This window comes from Microcaecilia unicolor, unplaced genomic scaffold, assembly GCF_901765095.1.
Source record: "Microcaecilia unicolor unplaced genomic scaffold, aMicUni1.1, whole genome shotgun sequence".
Taxonomy (NCBI): Eukaryota; Metazoa; Chordata; class Amphibia; order Gymnophiona; family Siphonopidae; genus Microcaecilia; species Microcaecilia unicolor.
The window spans coordinates 62512-83333 of record NW_021963279.1 but is presented as its reverse complement, the minus strand read 5'-3'; the positions used below and the strand labels follow the sequence as shown (position 1 = coordinate 83333).

The following is a 20822-nucleotide window of genomic DNA, read 5'->3' as shown; positions in this document are numbered from 1 at the left end:
CATGTGCCCCAATGAAAGGAGGGTTTAATTTTACTTCCAATCTTTATAACACCAGGCTTCCCATGGCAGATTGTAATAATAGCTAAGATGGACCCATCAGTTAAAGGGATATTCTCAATGAAATTTGGCCATGTATTACTGTATTGCATAGAACAGTGTAGAAAAATGAGCACAATAAATACAGCCTTTATTAGTGCTGTTTCCACCAGCTACAATAATTTTTTAAGCTGTTTTAGTGATATTCAGTTTTGATTTCTTTGTTAAACTGTACAGCGCTGTGTAACCCTAGTAGCGCTTTAGAAATGTTAAATAGTAGTAGTATTTCATGATATTTATATTTACATATGGCTGCTTTCAAATAAATTAATTAAAAAGCTGAAATATGTAAAAAAAAAAAAAAAAAAAAAAGCACAATCTTTTGTCCTCCACCTTTTAAGGCACTGCCTATCCAACTGGAACAGCTTTTGACTTTTTACAGATGGACCACGCAGAGGTAGTCCATTATTTCTAGTAATCTGTTACTATTATTGATGTTGGGTGTACTTGTGACTCCGCCTACTGGCTTCAGCCTCCTACCGTCTCCAGTACTCTAAGTTAGCCGTCCTTCACCGCTGCCCTTCTTCAACTTTCTAGGCCACACTGTTTTCGGGGTCCCGGAAGCCTAGGCGGGACAGGAACTTGTAGCAGATGGAAAACTTCCGGACCGCCGAAGGCAGCGCGTTTATATTAAAACAGACGTAGTAGACGAAGTGAGGCTATCTAAGTCCAGCGCAGCGTGGGCAGATGGGAAAAATTTTCCCCACCCAAAATGGGCCCTAAACCAGCCCAAAACCCACCCAAAGTCAAACCCCGCCTCCGACGTCACCGCCCCGCCCCCAGCGTCACCGACCCCGCCCCCATAGTCACCGACTCCACCTCCAACGTCACCGCCCCGCCCAACGTCACCTCTGACGTCGTTAGCCCCGCCCCTGACATCACCTCTGATGCCATTAACCCCGCCCCTGATGTCAACCCAACCCCGAAAAAGCTTCTATTCGACCAAATTGGACCAATAGAAGCCCCCGAAAAAAGCACACACCCCACACAGCTGCAGGCAGTAGGTGGAGCTTGACGCCCTTTTAGTACACCCAAAATAATAGCAAAAGATTCCGTTGGGTTGCCTCCTCCTTGGCTCAGCTCTCAGTCTAAAGCGCCACCTCAATTGTGACGTCATCAGCCTGTGCCGAGCAAGAGAAGAGAGGTGATCGATCGAGTCTCTTCTGTTCCATTTAATTTGAAGATTAACGAGAAGCAAAACTTAGCCTTTGCTCTTTAGTGCCAGCACTGCAGGAGACAAAAATCAGCTTCTCTGTCTGAGCGAGAGAGCCCCAGTTTCATGTGTAATTCTGCAAACGCAGAGAATAAAATGCCAGCAGGGGCTTCTGCTCAGGTAGGAGATTGTAACAAAATCACAGGAAGCTGGGGACAAAGTAACATTGCTGCAGGTTTCTAAACTGGGACACTGCACAATCCGGACCCCAAGCAGACCCGGGGTAGGGAGTAGTGACACCTGGAGATACTCCTGACAAACACTGCTGCAGGTTTCTAAACTGGGACACTGCACAATCCGGACCCCAAGCAGACCCAGGGTAGGGAGTAGTGACACCTGGAGATACTCCTGACAAACGCTTCTGCAGGTTTCTAAACTGGGACACTGCACAATCCGGACCCCGAGCAGACCCGGGGTAGGGAGTAGTGACACCTTGAGATACTCCTGACAAACACTGCTGCAAGTTTCTAAACTGGGACACTGCACAATCCGGACCCCGAGCAGACCCGGGGTAGGGAGTAGTGACACCTTGAGATACTCCTGACAAACACTGCTGCAGGTTTCTAATCTGGGACACTGCACAATCCGGACCCCGAGCAGACCCGGGGTAGGGAGTAGTGACACCTTGAGATACTTCTGACAATCCGGACCCCAGGCAGACCCGGGGTAGGGAGTAGTGACACCTTGAGATACTCCTGACAAACACTGCTGCAGGTTTCTAAACTGGGACACTGCACAATCCGGACCCCGAGCAGACCCGGGGTAGGGAGTAGTGACACCTTGAGATACTCCTGACAAACACTGCAGCAAGTTTCTAAACTGGGACACTGCACAATCCGGACCCCGAGCAGACCCAGGGTAGGGAGTAGTGACACCTGGAGATACTCCTGACAAACACTGGTGCAGGTTTCTAAACTGGGACACTGCACAATCCGGACCCCAAGCAGACCCAGGGTAGGGAGTAGTGACACCTGGAGATACTCCTGACAAACACTGCTGCAAGTTTCTAAACTGGGACACTGCACAATCCGGACCCCGAGCAGACCCGGGGTAGGGAGTAGTGACACCTTGAGATACTCCTGACAAACACTTCTGCAGGTTTCTAAACTGGGACACTGCACAATCCGGACCCCGAGCAGACCCGGGGTAGGGAGTAGTGACACCTTGAGATACTCCTGACAAACACTGCTGCAAGTTTCTAAACTGGGACACTGCACAATCCGGACCCCGAGCAGACCCGGGGCAGGGAGTAGTGACACCTTGAGATACTCCTGACAAACACTGCTGCAGGTTTCTAAACTGGGACACTGCACAATCCAGACCCCAAGCAGACCCGGGGTAGGGAGTAGTGACACCTGGAGATACTCCTGACAAACACTGCTGCAAGTTTCTAAACTGGGACACTGCACAATCCGGACCCCGAGCAGACCCGGGGTAGGGAGTAGTGACACCTTGAGATACTCCTGACAAACACTGCTGCAGGTTTCTAAACTGGGACACTGCACAATCCAGACCCCAAGCAGACCCGGGGTAGGGAGTAGTGACACCTGGAGATACTCCTGACAAACACTGCTGCAAGTTTCTAAACTGGGACACTGCACAATCCGGACCCGAGCAGACCCGGGGTAGGGAGTAGTGACACCTTGAGATACTCCTGACAAACACTGCTGCAGGTTTCTAAACTGGGACACTGCACAATCCAGACCCCAAGCAGACCCGGGGTAGGGAGTAGTGACACCTGGAGATACTCCTGACAAACACTGCTGCAAGTTTCTAAACTGGGACACTGCACAATCCGGACCCCGAGCAGACCCGGGGTAGGGAGTAGTGACACCTTGAGATACTCCTGACAAACACTGCTGCAGGTTTCTAAACTGGGACACTGCACAATCCAGACCCCAAGCAGACCCGGGGTAGGGAGTAGTGACACCTGGAGATACTCCTGACAAACACTGCTGCAAGTTTCTAAACTGGGACACTGCACAATCCGGACCCCGAGCAGACCCGGGGTAGGGAGTAGTGACACCTTGAGATACTCCTGACAAACACTGCTGCAGGTTTCTAAACTGGGACACTGCACAATCCGGACCCCGAGCAGACCCGGGGTAGGGAGTAGTGACACCTGGAGATACTCCTGACAAACACTGCTGCAAGTTTCTAAACTGGGACACTGCACAATCCGGACCCCGAGCAGACCCGGGGTAGGGAGTAGTGACACCTTGAGATACTCCTGACAAACACTGCTGCAGGTTTCTAAACTGGGACACTGCACAATCCGGACCCCGAGCAGACCCGGGGTAGGGAGTAGTGACACCTTGAGATACTCCTGACAAACACTGCTGCAGGTTTCTAAACTGGGACACTGCACAATCCGGACCCCGAGCAGACCCAGGGTAGGGAGTAGTGACACCTTGAGATACTCCTGACAATCCGGACCCCAGGCAGACCCGGGGTAGGGAGTAGTGACACCTTGAGATACTCCTGACAAACACTGCTGCAGGTTTCTAAACTGGGACACTGCACAATCCGGACCCCGAGCAGACCCGGGGTAGGGAGTAGTGACATCTTCAGATACTCCTGACAATCCGGACCCCAGGCAGACCCGGGGTAGGGAGTAGTGACACCTTGAGATACTCCTGACAAACACTGCTGCAGGTTTCTAAACTGGGACACTGCACAATCCGGACCCCGAGCAGACCCGGGGCAGGGAGTAGTGACACCTTGAGATACTCCTGACAAACACTGCTGCAGGTTTCTAAACTGGGACACTGCACAATCCGGACCCCGAGCAGACCCGGGGCAGGGAGTAGTGACACCTTGAGATACTCCTGACAAACACTGCTGCAAGTTTCTAAACTGGGACACTGCACAATCCGGACCCCGAGCAGACCCGGGGCAGGGAATAGTGACACCTTGAGATACTCCTGACAAACACTGCTGCTGGTTTCTAAACTGGGACACTGCACAATCCGGACCCTGAGCAGACCCGGAGTAGTGACACCTTGAGATACTCTTGACAAACACTGCTGCAGGTTTCTAAACTGGGACACTGCACAATCCGGACCCCGAGCAGACCCGGGGTAGGGAGTAGTGACACCTTGAGATACTCCTGACAAACACTGCTGCAAGTTTCTAAACTGGGACACTGCACAATCCGGACCCCGAGCAGACCCGGGGTAGGAAGTAGTGACACCTTGAGATACTCCTGTGGGGATAGGGAATGAGAGAGATCAAGGTTCCCACTACCCTGCCCTGGCAGATTTTGTGTGTAATGATTTCTGGTTACTATAACTCTGCGCTGTGACTTAGACTACAAAGTATATTCATAGAGAAATTTCTCCCTCGGCCCTGCTGAGCTCCAGTACTTGGTGGTCTCAAATATAATCCTATTGTGGGATTGTGTGTTATGCAATCGTAAATTATATGCATTCAGCAAACTTTTCCTTGCCCCAATGAGCACCAGCTTTGGTGCTGCTGATGGACAGGATGCAGAAGATGCTGAGTGAGTTTCTGGTTTGTATTTCAGATGCTGGTGACATTTGAGGACATCGCTGTCTCTTTCTCCAAGGAGGAGTGGGAGTATTTAGATGAAGGGCAGAAGGAGCTTTACAGGGAGGTGATGAAGGAGAATTATCAGACCCTGATCTCATTGGGTAAGGGATCATTTTCTGTTTTTATTAGCAGTATCTGGGCATCATTAAAAAAAGCCAAAATGCACACAAACAGCAAAAGGTCACACAGAAAATCAAATATGTTAATGCTCAAAAATAAAACAATGTAGAAGCACTGTCACACTCAAATTAATCACAGCAAAAAAATAGCCAGCAATTGATAGTCTTTCCTCACAAACTGGCACCTATTAATCACAGGTAAAAATAAACTCTGATATGTATAGTCAAGTATATTAGGCAGAATATTTTTTTCATGACAGTGCTTAAGCTATGTAAACAGTGAAATTAACTTGAAATACAACTGTATCGATGTTCACCATCTGGTAATTGAAATACAGGAGATGGCTATAATACTAATGTCTATATATAGGCAGAATGCCCATATATGGACAACTCATCCCATAGCACTAATATGGTAATATTCCTGTTAGAGTTTTCGGTGGTAATTTGAAAGCTGAAATCATCAAGGTGGGAGCAAGTGGGCATCACTTCTGCCTCACTAGGCTTGAGGATACTCCTTACCCTTGGTAAGCCTGGGGAGTGTGTCAGTGGTAGAGGTGTTTGATGAAGTAGACATATTTGGGACTTCTACCCTGAGGGGGTTCATAATACTACTACTACTCATCATTTCTATAGCGCTACTAGACGTACAAAGTGCTGTACACCTGAACATGAAGAGACAGTCCCTGCTCGACAGAGCTTACAATCTAATTAGGACAGACAAACAGGACAAACAAGAGATAAGAGAATATTAAAGTAAGGATGATAGAATAAGGGTTCTGAACACGTGAATAAGGGTTAGGAGTTAAAAGCAGCATCAAAAAGGTGGGCTTTTAGCTTAGATTTGAAGACGGCCAGAGATGGAGCTTGACGTACCGGCTCAGGAAGTCTATTCCAGGCATATGGTGCAGCAAGATAAAAGGAATGGAGTCTGGAGTTAGCAGTGGAGGAGAAGGGTGCAGATAAGAGAGATTTACCCAGTGAACAGAGTACCCGGGGAGAAATGTAGGGAGAGATTAGAGTGGAGAGGTACTGAGGAGCTGCAGAGTGAATGCACTTATAGGTCAATAAGAGGAGTTTGAACTGTAATATATGGGAAGATTTTCTGCGGGTTACTACTACTTAACATTTCTAGAGCGCTACTAGGGTTACGCAGCGCTGTACAGATTAACATAAATTGACATAAAGGACAGTCCCTGCTCCAAGGAGCTTACAATCTAAAGGGCGAAATGTCAAGTAGGGGCAGTCCAGGTTTCCTGAATATAGAGGTATGATGGTTAGGAGCCGAAGGTGACATTGAAGAGGTGGGTTTTGAGCAAGGCTTTGAAGATGGGCAGGGAGGGGGCCTGGCGTATGGGCTCAGGGAGTTTATTCCAGGCATGGGGTGAGGCGAGGCAGAAAGGGTTCTTGTATTGGAAGAGATGTATCAGAGGGGATGTGAACCAGTGGCTGTTGCCATGGGGGTGCTGTGCACGGAGGGGGGGGGGGGTTGGATTTGATGCTTTTTAGAGGGTGTGCTTGGGTTGTGATTGTGAGACCTCTAGGGACAGAGAAAGTACCTTCATATAATGTGTACAGTGCTGCGTACATCTAGTAGTGCTATAGAAATGATGAGTAGTAGTAGTTGCTGCTGGTCAGGAGCTGTACACGGTGGGGGAGGATGTATTTCTCAGGGGCTCTTTTAGAGAGAACAGCAATTTTAGAAAGCTGCTTCTGTGTAGGGGGATATCTCTGTTTGTTTTCCCCACATACAGCTTTCTAATAGCGCTGCTCCCTCTGTACATGAAAGGACTTAAATGTTTGGTCCAGCACCTGTTTTTACAAGAGGCTCTATGTTTGGCAGAACTTCCTATCAAATACTGTGGGAATTCTTCATGTCTTGACTTGGATGTTTAAATTCCCTTCTCCTCATAAATGTGCCCTATAATAGGGCTTCATGCATTTAATTTGTATTACGTTATTTCATTGCAGACCCCAACAGGTAATATACCATCCCTGGAAAATGGGGGTCTTGGTGAAACAATCTTGTCACACAAATGTACTGGCAACCCCAAGAGTAAAATTTTAAAGGTCTTTTTACCTTCAATTAGATGTTAAATCATCTGAAAATGCACCTTTACAAGGGGCAATGAATTGAACTGCTTTCCTGGAAACATCTCTTGAAGTAATTACACAGAGAACTACTTTGCTTGCAATGTTTGCGTGAAATGGATAGTGATGCAGTACTCAAACTATCTCTAAGGCATTTAGATTCTGAGTTTTTGGGTTCAAAGATAAGAGTTTTTCCGGATCTTTCCAGGGAAACGCAGAGGAGACGTAAGAGGTTCCTACTGCTGCGGTCTAGAACAGTAGCAGTGGGAGCAGAATTTCTTCTGCGGTTTCCCTGTATTAGTAGAGTTAAATTTCAATCAAAACTATACCAATTCTTTGACCCAAAGCAGCTAGAAGAATTTCTAAGTAGCAAAGAAGAGGTTAGTGTACAAGTTTAATCCCATATGTACTACTGTATAGCAGGCTAGAGTTAACCACTTGGGAAAGATGCTTCTTTAGTTATAGTTATATTGATAAATGACTGTTTAATTTAAGCAGGATTATTTTATTTTCCTTATCTTGGATCATTTACTTTGTGTAATATTGTGGCCGATAGTAAAAGGGAACTTAGATATTAGCTGTTATTTTATATGTGAAGAAATGTTCTTTTTGTGTATTAACACTCATAAAAATTCATTATGTTTGTTAAAAACTATAAATAAAGATTTTTTTAAAAAAAATTTAAAGGTCAATGACACAATCTTGGCAGGAAACAGGATGCTGGGCTGGCAATTCTTGTGTTCTTATGAATGAGATAATAAAATAGAGGGAGATGACGACACAGATCACAGTGAACTATATTTCTGTATCATTGAATGTATTATTATTATTTATTTATTAGAATTTATTTACTGCATTTTTGAAAGAATTCACTCAAGGTGGTATACAGTAAGGACAAATCAAACATAAGCAATAGACAATTATAGCAGTAAAAATATTCAAATAATACAATGCATGGCATAGCATATTATTTTGATTAATACTCAATATGGAGCTTGCTCACACTTTTCACCAAAATATCATCAAAAAGCAAGACAGTTTCCCTCTATTTTCTTACTACAGAGGAAAAGGCTTCAGACGCTCAGTGAGCCGATCTTTTAAATTTATAGGCTCACTGACTCGTTTGGCGGCGCTTCGTTTTCTCTGCAAAGCTTAGTCTACCACGAACATCCTCATTAGCCAAAAAACCTCTGCATAATTTTTTTAACTTAATTTAAAGGTGCCACGTAAGCTCCTTTAGTTAGACATAGTATAGATAAGACCCATAAATTTGAGGACTACAAATGCCTAGCGATAGATCATGTCCCTATGTCTTGCCGAGGCGGAGATAGGGACAAGTTACTTATTCGCAAAGAACAAAGATGGATACATAGATTACAAACTTTTAGTCCCATGGGGCTAAATACAAGAGTAGACTGGAAAGTTTTTTTCTAGTTTTTTCTAGTTTTCTCCAGCCTAATTGATAACTTAGCTCTTTAAACTGTAAAGAGCATATGATTGGATAGACGTTGATGGCGTCATGATAAATAGCGTCCGCCATTTTAGAAAGGCAGGACGCTGCATCTTTTCAGTACAGGAAGATCTCAAGTTTCCTAGCAGTTGGTATATGATTTTCTCTACCCTCTTTGGGATTATAATAATCTGCGAAACGGGAGCTCGCTGTAGGGCGTGCCGGGAGTCCTGTATGAGAAAGCAGCAGAAGATAAGTGTACCTTTTAAGTTAAATGAAATAAAGTGACACTACTAAGGATTAAAAAGTTTAAAAAATTATGCAGAGGTTTTTTGGCTAATGAGGATGCTCGTGGTAGGCTAAGCTTTGCAGAGAAAACGAAGCGCCGCCAAACGAGTCAGTGAGCCTATAAATTTAAAAGATCGGCTCACTGAGCGTCTGAAGCCTTTTCCTCTGTAGTAAGAAAATAGAGGGAAACTGTCTTGCTTTTTGATGATATTACAGTATATTATTTACAATGTCAACATAATATGTAGTAGAACATTTTACTAGACAGCATAGGGTATAAGTAAAGAGAGTAAGAAAATAAGGTGACTAATTTAAAGAAAGTTACACATGAGGTCGGAGAGATGATAATGAGGCATATTTTCAAAACACTTTGGGAGGCTAAGTTCCATAGGTTTCTATGGAACTTTGGGAGGCTAAGTGCTTTGAAATGAGCCTGTAAATGTTATCTCAGCTAGGGTAGGAGTGGATAAACATGTCCTGTTGCAGTATGTGCCGATAGTAGAGATAGTCTTGTGTTAAGCAAATCCTTTCAGGGACTGCATTCCAGAGTGTGGGGTCTGCTCCGGAGAAGGCTCACTTGCAGGACTCACATCGTGTAATGTCTTTTGGAGAGGGTTTGGTTAGGGAAACCCCTTGGGAGGACCTTATTGTCCTTGGAGGTGAGTAGAGGGTCATGAATGATACGTTTTTTTGCAGACCCCTGGCATAGGTATTTCTCTGAAATGCGAGCTGTGTCATGTCTTTCGTAAATTTTGCTTCCTCTACCACTTCTTGCGGCTAACTACGCTTTCTTTAGTGTGTTACAACAAAATCTGTCAGAACCTCTTCCTCCAAGGGACACCCCAGTCCGTTCACCCCTTCCCCCTCCTCAACATCATCCCCAAATAACTTCTTAGTCTCATTTGCAGAGAGGTCTTGTCAGATCCTTTTCAGTCTCCTATATTTATTCATTGCCTTTCTCCACTGAATCTTGTTAAGGGGAAGGGATTTGATATCCTGTAGTAAAACGTGCTTAGGAAAGGACAGACAATCACTGAACCTAGTAATACTCTGCCAAAGACAGAAATTCCCCTAGTATAGCAATCCTTTGGCTCTTGCGTCTAGGGGAATGGCAGTAGAAAAATACCAAACAAGTTTGTTTCACACTGGTAGTACCTAATGAAGAAATATGCCAATGTGGAAATATATATATTTATTATAAAATAATAATTAGCAACATGGCAGACAAACACACAAAACACTACTAGGATTACACCAAAGAGCTGACTAAGTATTACACACACATCAGTGGCATAGCCAAGGGTGGGTCTGGGTGGGCCCAGGCTCACCCACTTTGGGCTCGGGCCCACCCAGTAGCAGCACACCTATGATGTGGTTGGCAGGGATTCCCAAACCCCACCAGCTAAAAACTCCCAACAACTGCCTGCATACCTTGTAAATAGCAGATCTTTGCCTGCAGTGAGCAGCGACTGATACATACTGCTCGCACCGGCCTCACAGCCTTCCCACTGATGTATTTCCACCTATGCAAAAACAGGAAGTTTCATCAGAGGGAAGGCTGTGGGGCAAACATGAGCAGTGTGTATTAGTTACTGCTTGCTGTCGATGAAAATCTGCTATTTAAAAGGTATGCAGGGGAGGGGAGGATGTTTGAGAGACCATATGACATGCAGGCAAGAGAGGGAGAGACCAAATCACTTGTGGGACAAGGCAGAGTTCTTCTGCCCACCCATTTTAGGTCCAGGCCCACCCAAAATTGGGTGTCTGGCTACGCCCCTGACATACATAAAAAAAAAAAATAAAAAATAAATAAATAAATATATATATATATATTCAGTTACAGTACTCAGAATATTCCTGAGAAGAGAATACTAAACGCCAAATATATGTGGCTAATAAACTATGCCCTTGAGAGCTAACAAAGCCCTTTGGCAGACTAGAAATAGTAACTAACTGTCACCAAACTGCAGGAGTGAACCTCGATTTCTTACCTCACAATCCATGTGGCTCAGCAGCAGGGTCTCCTGATGAAAGACAGGATTCTTCCCTTCAGCTCAAGCTGTGGCCACAGCAAGCCAACCAGGTAGCATCTGGTTAGTGTGGAGATAAGTTACAGACCCTGCCAGCACGGTTAACTGGTCTCTCACACAAGATTAGAAGCCGTAATTATCAGCTTTCACTTTTCTGTAATGCTCGTGCACAGAGAAGTAGGGTATACAAAAGTAGCACACATGAGTTGTCTTGTTGGGCAGACTGGATGGACCGTGCAGGTCTTTTTCTGCTGTCATCTACTATGTTACTATGTTACTTAGAAGGCACAGAGAGACAGTTTCTCTCCAGAGCTATCAGATGTGCGTCCGCTCTGGGTTCGCGCCAAAAATCTTTGTGAACAAAGTCCACTGTTCTCAGATGACTATTTTGGCCCATTCAGATCACACATTCCTCCTGTCCAGCAGACAAAATGCAGGCCTGGAGAATGATGAGGTCCCTAGTTGTTTCAGATACTCTCCCTGTGAGTGCCGGTGCTGACCAAGGAGGCCCACAAGTCTTATCTCATATTTGTGTCAGTGAAAATCTGTCTTGTTAACAACTTTACACTCAAAGATGAAGTGCAGATGCTCTTTGGAATGCCAGTGTGTCATTGAACTGCCAATCAGTGTAGAAATGCCAAGAACTGTCGCGTGCTCATACCTGGGAGGGGGGTGTCCGACGTGGCCCAATGTCAAGGGGTCTTTGTCAGCTATCGGCACGGGGGTACGGGCTCCCTTGCAGCGGAGTGCTCTGGTTGGACATCCTCGTGGAGCATCTCTCTCCCGCGCACATCTCCGTCGCTCCTCAGGAGGCTCCGCCCTTGCATTGTCAATGGTGCCAGTCAGGCTGCTCCTGATGTGAGCGGCGCGCCTCTTCAGCCACCACCGTGGCTCACTCGGGGCTTTGGCAACAGTTTCTGGAGCTTATCCATGAGTTTGCTTCTGATTTTTGACTTTCCTGACCTGTGCTGACTTCTGACCATGCTGTGTTTGCTGCCTGTCCTGACCTGTGCTGACTTCTGACTACGCTGTGTTTGCTGCCTGCCCTAATCTGTACCGACTTCTTCCCACTCTGTTGCTGCCTTTCCTGACCTGTGCCGACTTCTGACCACGCTGTGCTTGCTGCCTTTCCTGACCTGTGCTGACTTCTGACTACGCTGTGTTTGCTGCCTGTCCTGACCTGTGCCAACTTCTGACCTCGCTGTTCTTGCTGCCTTTCCTGACCTGTGCCGACTTCTGACCACGCCGTGCTTGCTGCCTTTCCTGACCTGTGCTGACTTCTGACCACGCTGTTCTTGCTGCCTGTCCTGACCTGTGCCAACTTCTGACCTCGCTGTTCTTGCTGCCTTTCCTGACCTGTGCCGACTTCTGATCACGCCGTGCTTGCTGCCTTTCCTGACCTGTGCCGACTTCTGACCACGCCGTGCTTGCTGCCTTTCCTGACCTGTGCCGACTTCTGACCATGCCGTGCTTGCTGCCTGCCCTGACTGTGCTGACTTCTGACCATGTCATGCTTGCTGCCTGCCCTGACCTGTGCCAGCTTCTGACCACGCCATGCTTGCTGCCTGCCCTTCTGACCATGCCGTGCTTGCTGCCTGCCCTGACCTGTGCCGACTTCTGACCTTGTCGTGCTTGCTGCCTGTCCTGACCTGTGCCGACTTCTGACCTTGTCGTGCTTGCTGCCTGTCCTGAACTGAGCTGACTTCTGACCATGCTGTGCTTGTTGCCTGTCCTGACCTGAGCTGACCACGCCATGCCTAGCCGCCTGTCCTGACCTGTGCTGACTTCTGACCTTGTGGTGCCCCTATCAGAGGATTAAACCCTGCTGGCCGCCCAAACCCGGGGGCTTAACCTTCAGGGAATTGCAGTTGGCTTAGGTGAAGAACCCAGGGGCTTGGTTTGCTGTCTCTTGACCCCTCTGGACAAGGACACAAGGGTTCACCTTCCAGCTCCACGGTTGGACGCAACAGATTGCCAAAGCCATGAGCTTCGCTGACGCCTACACTTCTGGACCTCACCCAAGCCTTGCAGCAACAACAAAATCAACTACAACATTTTTCTGGAGTTCTACAGGATGTCGGTACACAATTAACAGCTCTGTGAACTTTTCCAGCAGCACCGACCCCCCCCCCCTCCATTCCACCTACCCCCTATGGAGCTACTGTCGTGATTTGAGTGCCAGATCCTCCTCGGTTTGATGGAAACCTTCACTTTGATCTACAGCCTGGTAATTTCCCTTCTGACAGGATTAAAAATCACCTATATTGTATCTCTTTTCTCAGGCAAAGCTTTGGCATGGGCTTCTTCCCTTTGGGAGCAACAGGGCCCTATTCTCTCTGATCCTCCTGCTTTCCTGAAATGTTTTCGACTAGTTTTTGATGATCCAGGGAAACCTTCATCTGCGGCCAATAATTTACCTCACCTCCATCAAGGTTCCCTCGTGGTAGGGGCATATGCCATTTGATTCCGGATGTTGACATCAGAGCTTAGGTGGAATCAGGAGGCAGTAGTGGCTGTTTTTTTGGCAAGGGCTGGCTGGAAGAATTAAAGATGAACTAGCCGGGCAGAAACTCCCTACCACCCTAGATGAACTCATTCCGATGTGTATCCGGGTCAATATACGTCTTCAGGAGACAGCCCATTTGAGGGAGACCTCTCACCGACTTCCACGTCTGGCATCTAGTTCCAACGGCCTGTCTCACCTGTCAGACGTCACTCAAGTATCCCTGAGTCCTGCGAGGAACCTATAGTAGTAGGACGCTACCGGCTTTCTGAGGAGGAGAGGTTCCGGCGCTGAAAGAATAATTTATGCCTGTATTATGGTGAAGCAGGGCATTTCCTAACCAAATGCCCACATAAGCAGGGAAACGAGCAGGCCTAGAGCCCTCCGGGGAAGTGACTTTAGGCCTTCTTCCATCTTCCCCAATCTTCCTATGTATTCTTCTTGTTCTCTTGCAGAACCTGCCAGATTACTGCTCCTGCACTCACTGACTCAGGAGCTGCTGGAAATTTCCTTGATGGGAACCTGGTCCAATGTTATGGGATTCCTACTACTCCCCTAACCCCTGCCTTGTGACTATCCTCTATGCAGGGCGAACATCTGCCTGGCCTCATAACTACTTCTTCTGCTCCTCTTTCATTGCAGGTAGGCGCTCTACATCATGAGACCTTCCATTTCTACATTGTGTCTAAATCCATCCATCAAATAGTCCTAGGCCTTCCCTGATTGCGACGCCATTCACCGTGCATCGATTGGAGAAGCAGTGTAATTACAGCCTGGAGACCACCATGTTTCCAGTCTTGCCTGATGCCAGTCCATCCTGTGGCAGCTACACTCCATGGCGATCAACCGGCATCCTCTGGTCTCCCCATGATTTATCAGGACTCCATGGATGTCTTCAGCAAGCAGCAGGCAGAACAACTACCACCCCATCTCGTACCTTCGATTGTGCCATAGACCTGTTTCCTGGGAATACCTCCCCGAGGCTGAGTCTATACACTTTCCTGACCAGAGATGCAGGCTATGGCGGATTACTTCCAAGAAAATGTACAAAAAGGCTTCATTCAGCCCTCTACTTCCCCTGCTGGGGCCAGATTTTTCTTTGTTGGGAAAAAAGATGAGGGCCTCTGGCCACGGATAGATTACTGTGAGTTCAATACGATCACTGTGAAGAATCAGTACCCCCTACCACTTATCCCAAAACTCTTTGATCACTTACAAGGAGCCACAGTCTTCACTAAGCTGGATTTACAAGGTGCCTATAATCTGATCTGCATCAGAAAAAAGGATTAGTGGAAAACGGCATTCAATATCCATGATGGGAACTATGAATATTCAGTTATGCCCTTTGGCCTCTGCAATGGCCCTTCAGTGTTCCAGCATTTTGTCAACGAAATCTTCAGAGACCTTGTCTATACTTATGTCATCGTTTACCCACCCACCAATTCTCCCCGAGACAATTCCCACCTAGGACAATTCCCCTCCCCCCCCCCCCCCCCCCCGGGACAATTCCTACTTAAGGGGGACAGTTCCCACCAAGGACTTCCCCTCCAGTCATTTTCCACCCTCCCTAGCCGTTTTTTCTTCTTTTACTGACTTGTATTGAGTCCCATAAGTCCTGGTAATTTGTTTTTAACTACTGCTACTACTACTACTTAACATTTCTAGAGCGCTACTAGGGTTACACAGCGCTGTACAGTTTAAACAAAAAGGACAGTCCCTGCTCAAAGGAGCTTACAATCTAAAGGACGAAATGTCAAGTTGGGGCAGTCTAGAATTCTTGAATAGAGGTATAGTGGTTAGGTGCCAAAGGCGACATTGAAGAGGTGGGCTTTGAGCAAGGATTTGAAGATGGGCAGGGAGGGGGCCTGGCGTATGAGCTCAGGGAGTTTATTACAGGCATGGGGTGAGGTGAGGCAGAAAGGGCGGAGCCTGGAGTTGGCGGTGGTGGAGAAGGGTACTGAAAGGAGGGATTTGTCTTGAGAGCGGAGGTTATGGGTAGGAACGTAAGGGGAGATGAGGGTAGGGAGGGGCTGCAGATCGAGTACATTTGTAGGTTAGTAGGAGAAGCTTGAACTGTATGCAGTACCTGATCGAAAGCAAGTGAAGTGATTCGAGGAGAGGGGTGGTGTGAGTATATCGGTCCAGGCGGAAGATAAGACGTGCAGCAGAGTTCTGAACGGACTGAAGGGGGGATAGATGGCAAAGTGGGAGGCCAGTGAGGAGTAGTTTGCAGTAGTCAAGGCGAGAGGTAATGAGAGAGTGGATGAGAGTTCGGGTGGTGTGCTCAGAGAGGAAAGGGCGAATTTTGCTGATGTTGTAGAGGAAGAAGCGACAGGTCTTGGCTATCTGCTGGATATGCGCAGAGGAGAGGGAGGAGTCAAAGATGACTCAGAGGTTGCGGGCAGATGAGAAATAATGAGATCATAATGTGTCATTTTGAGGGGCTGAATTGACCACTGGAGGGATTAAGGCATCACCCCCCTCTCACTTACTCCCCCAGTGGTCACTGACCTCCTCCTACCTTCCAAAGATGTGAAAGAAACAGTACATACCAGTAGAACAGCTTTAGGTGCAGTGGCTTAGCCAGACAGCCAATTTTGGGTGGGCCTGAGCACAAAGTGGGTGGCCACAAAATTTTCTCTCCCCCCCCCCCCCCCCCCCCCCCCCCCCCCCCCAGCACTTCCCAATTCAAAATATAAATACTTTAGCAGATGAGGATCCCCAATCTCTGTCAGTTGAAGGCCTCCAGTAAAGATGGCCAGAACTCCTCTCCACCAAGGCCAGTAGGCAGCAGCAACTCCTCGAGCCACTGATGCCAGCACCCCATACATGCTTAGTTGTCAGTGGCTCCAGGATGCTGCCCCCATCTGCCAAGCTCAGTAGAAGGCATCTCTGGCCAGCTTCAGAAGAGACCCCAGCTAGTAGGGCTTGGGAATCCCCACTAGCTACAGCAAGGGTCAGGGCTGCCGTTAGCCATGCTGGTGACCAGGGTAGAAAATAAAGCCCCTCCCCCAATTCCCTCTCCTCTCCAATCTCCTCATCTGCCGCTAAAGTCACACTGACAGACACTCAAATTAGAAATAAAAATATGTAGACAAAATTGAACTGGGAACCTCAGCATGTACTGCAACACTGGAGAAAAAAAAAATCAAAACAAAACAAAAGCGCATTTCCACACAACAAAAAGACATCCGCTATGCACATTTCCCAAAGTTAACATATTCCATTTAAAATATTCAAAGTAAAATGATTTTCCTACTTTATTGTCTGGACATTTTATTTTTCCATCATGTTGGTTCCAATTTCTGTCTGTCTTCTGCTAATTCTTCAAGCGGTTGTCCATTTGTCATTTTTCTCCTGTCGTTTCATTTCCTCACTACACCTACCTCTGAAATATTGATCCTTCCATTTTAGCTCTTTCCTTTCTTTTTTTCTTTTGTGCCTCTGTACACTCAAATTTCATCCGCTTCCTAAATCTTTTCCTTCTTTTTACTTTTCAGATATCTATCACATTTCCATCTCCTTTCACCCCTTTGCTCTCCCATTCCCCATCTCTCTCCTTCTCAGCCTTCCATTCCCTTCTATCTTCGATCTACGCGCCATTACCATATTTCTACCCCCTGTGACCACTAATCTCTCCAGTCCCTGGGCCTCTCCCCCATGCTTTCCAACATTCCCAGTGTCTCCCTCCCTCCACCCTTCCAGCCCAGCATCTGTTCCCTCTTTCTACCCTCCTCACCCTCGTAGCCTGATATTTCCCTATCCCCTTTACCTTCCACCACCAGCATCTTCCTGTCCCATCTCTCTCCCCTCCCCCATTGTCCAGCATTTTCCCCTTTCTCTTCCCTACCATCCATTGTCTATCTTCTCTCCCTGGATCCATCTTCCTTCTTTCTCCCCTCCCCCGCTTGTGCATCTCTCCTTTCCTCTCCTCTTCTCCACCTTCATGTCCAACTTTTCTCCCTCTCCCTGCCTTGAGCCCCTGGTTTGACATCTCTCTCTGCCCCCCAGCACCACCATCATCATCTCTCCATCCTTCCTTTCCCTCACTGCCATGTTCAACATTTCCCCTGTCACCTCTCCCTTCCACTTCCATGTCCAAAATGTTTTTTCTCTCATGCCCTTTCTCTCCCTCTCCCCATCCCACCCATATCCAACAATTCTCCCTCTCTTTCCCATTGCAGCATCTCTCCTTCCCTCCCCCTACCTAGCTCTACCCTGTCTCACTCCCTCATCCCAACAGTGCTCCTGTCTCTCCTCGACCCCCCCACCCACACACCACCACCACACACACGTTTTTTTCCCTCCCTTTCCCCAGCCACAGTCTGGCACCTGGCTGCAGGCCTTCTTTCCCCTCCCCTTCAGGCAGCGCCGCAGTCTATCGCTACAGCTGAGCAAAGCTGCACCGCACCGGGTCCGTCTCCGTCCTGCCGCTACTTCTGCCCTCCGGCTCCGTTGTGATCTTTGTTTGCTCTCTTCTGCTGCTTATCTGCAGCGGTTCCGGATCCGCGTGCTCCCAGGCCTGTCTGTATGCTGCCTGCGACTGCTTCCTCTGCGCTGGCCCCGCCTACTCTTCTGAAGAGGCGGGGCCCAGCGCAGAGGAAGCAGTCGCAGGCAGCATACACAGACAGCCCTGGGAGCGCACAGATCCGGAACCGCTGCAGATAAGCTGCAGAAGAGCAAATAAAGATCACGGAGCCGGAGGGCAGAAGTAGCGGCAGGCCAGAGATGGACCCGGTGCGGTGCAGCTTTGCTCAGCTGTAGCGATAGACTGCGGCGCTGCCCGAGAGGGAGGGAGGGGAAAGAAGGCCTGCAGCGTGCCGGCGGCGGATCAATTCTTTTGTCGTCTCTCTGCATTGTCGCTGGGTGGGCCTGAGCCCAAAGTGGGTGGGCCCAGGCCCACCTGTGGCTACGCCCCTGTTTAGGTGTAATGGCTAGTTCAATTAGAGCAGCAAGCAGGTCCCTGGAGTAGCCTAGAGGTCAGTGCAGTGCACTATAGAGAAGGGAACCAAGGCCCATATCCCTAACTTGTGATGGAAAGTGTGAGCCCTCCAAAACCCACCAAAAACCTACTGTACCCACATACAGGTGACATTTGCAGCCATAAGGGCTATTGTAGTGCTGTACAGTTGGGTACACAAGGTTTTTGGTGGGTTTTGGAGGGCTCACCATACAATATAAGGGATTAATGGTGAGATGTGTACCTGGGACCTTTTATGTGAATTTCACTACAGTGCCCCCTAGGGCTCTGCTGGGATGTCTGTATGGCCAGTCTACTAAAACTCCTTCCCCCCCTCCCCCTCCAATACATCTCAATGGCTTGAATTTGTGCGATTTTCACATGGATGGGGTTGGGTGGTTTTTTTTTTTTTTTTTCTAAAATGGTCCAAAAAGATAGACACACTAAGTACAACAATGTCTAGCAAATGTCCATTTTTGAAACAAAAAGGTAGACTTTTTCTGGTTCAAAAATTGATATTTTTGCCACTTGGATGTTTTCAGCAAAATGTCCAAAGTCGGACTTAGACATCATATTGAAAATGCCCCAGTAATGATTTTGGGAAACCTAATGCAGTTTTCTTAATCCCAGGAACAGGCTTTCCGACCGTCATTCCTGAAATTATATCCCACATTGAACAAGGGGACGAGCCGGGATCAGAAGAAAGAGAAAATGGGAAAAGCAGCTGCTCAGGTGAGAGCGGTAATAAGAGACTGGAGTAAAACTGCTGATATGACGTCTTTATCTGAGCAGGTATGAGATATCTGGGTCCAAGATCCATTTTATGTGAAAATATCTATTAAATTACACAGAGTGAACATTAACACGAGTCACTGACAGTTTAATCGTCTGACAGTTTTCTGTTCAGTGTGGTAATGAACGTAACAACATTTCATTCGCCAAACTTCTCTGCATCAAACGCCCTCACCTTCCAGTCGATATTGACTATTATATTTATTAAACATATTGTGACAAGGCTACATCCCTGAGGTATAGAGTGAAGCAGCAAAACCATGAACTACATATCCCAGAATGCATTTCCAGTCCTAGCAGTGAGATCCCAGGGGATAGGCAAGCTGGCCATATACCGTCTCTGACCACAAGAGGGAGGGTGAATGAAGGAGCCAGTTCCCGGGACCAGCAATCTGTATATCATGCTGCCCACCTGTAATAGGGAGGGGTGGGCTGAGAAGCAGGAGGAGGATTGGATGGAAGAGGGAATTAACCAGCCTGAGCAGGGGGAGAACGGAATGGGAGCTTGGGAGCTGAGGAAGGCATCTCCTGAAGGTTTGGAAACCTACATGGTTTTGGGAATTTATTTTGGTTTAAACCCTGCTTAAGTAGAGAAGCCTGGTTTTCTTTTGGGGAAACTCTGAGTGGTGGTGGAATTACTAACCTGTTTTGAAACCTGATTATTGGGAGAACCTCTGAAGTTGGAAGGCTGGTGGGAAGAGGGGTTCAGTTCAGGAGGAGAGGAGTAGTGCAGGCTGAAAATCCTTGGGCAAGACAGGTCCCTAAAGAAGTGAAGCAGGCTGAAATACCTTGGGTGGAAGGAAGTCCCAAAAGTATTGAACCTCCTGAAAGTAAGGGCTGCTTGGTGATTAACATTGTCTTGAGGGGAAATCCTGCTTGTGGGACAAGTACTATTTTTTTTGCTACTGACTGGGACCACAAAAGCAGGGATTTCCAAAGGACTAATGCATTCCCCTCCGTGAAGGGGGCACAGTCTTTGTGTAATTGGTTGATGTACTAAGCCAGGCAGAACAGCCCTGCCTGAGAAGCAAGTCTGTACTCTGGAGGGAAGTTTTGTTTATGAATCTGGAAAATAAAGGAATGTTTTTGAAGTATTTTCTGGTGGCAGTTTTGTGAAGTTCTGGCTATTCAGGGGAGGCAGCTTTCTCCCCCATACTGGAGCAGCGGGCCCTTTTACAATATCAATAACCTCAAACATTTCAGGAATATTAACGGAATCATTTTCTTCAGTATAATCCCACCAACAGCTCCTCTTTGCTGTTTTGTCTGTCTGCCATTGTACCTTTATCAAGTGGTTTGCAATACAGCCTATGTCTTTAGTGATTGAATTTGAAACTTATGTAGCCTCCTCACCTCCCTATGGGGCCCCCAATACAGGGTATTCTGATCAGGATGTAGGCCTGAGGGACACAGGGTTAGGGGTACCAGTTTGTGATGGTTTCCCCTTGCCTGGAAATCCAGGGTTCACGGACCTTGTATTCAGAACTTTTGGGTCTGGCAATTTAAATCAGGGGGTCAGAGCACCCCAGAATACGACCCCACTAAACAAAAGGTGGGTACAGCACATACACACACGATGCCCAGTATACACACACACTACAAATATGATGCCCAGTACTGATGTAAGACTTGGTTCTAAGTCAGTTCAGACAGGTCAGTTTCCACTCACCAATTACCCTCTGGAAAATTGCCACGTAGGTCAATTACTACCTATCCAATCCCCACCCT

General features: G+C 47.4%; 2 protein-coding genes across 2 annotated transcripts in view; one reads left to right on the top strand and one right to left on the bottom strand.

The window, feature by feature from the left end:
* Positions 1 to 749, bottom strand: part of LOC115459139 (protein ZNF783-like) — a gene marked incomplete at its 3' end in the record, with an annotated part of 43358 nt that extends 42609 nt beyond the window's left edge. The window contains exon 1 of the mRNA XM_030189013.1: positions 577 to 749. The remainder of the gene's footprint in view (positions 1 to 576) is intronic.
* Positions 750 to 1375: 626 nt separating this feature from the next.
* LOC115459138 (putative protein ZNF720) lies at positions 1376 to 19063 on the top strand. Its single transcript, XM_030189012.1, has 3 exons — positions 1376 to 1429; positions 4836 to 4962; positions 18933 to 19063. Exons 1-3 carry the CDS (start codon positions 1376 to 1378, stop codon positions 19061 to 19063), a joined length of 312 nt encoding a protein of 103 aa, XP_030044872.1.
* Positions 19064 to 20822: the final 1759 nt, after the last annotated feature.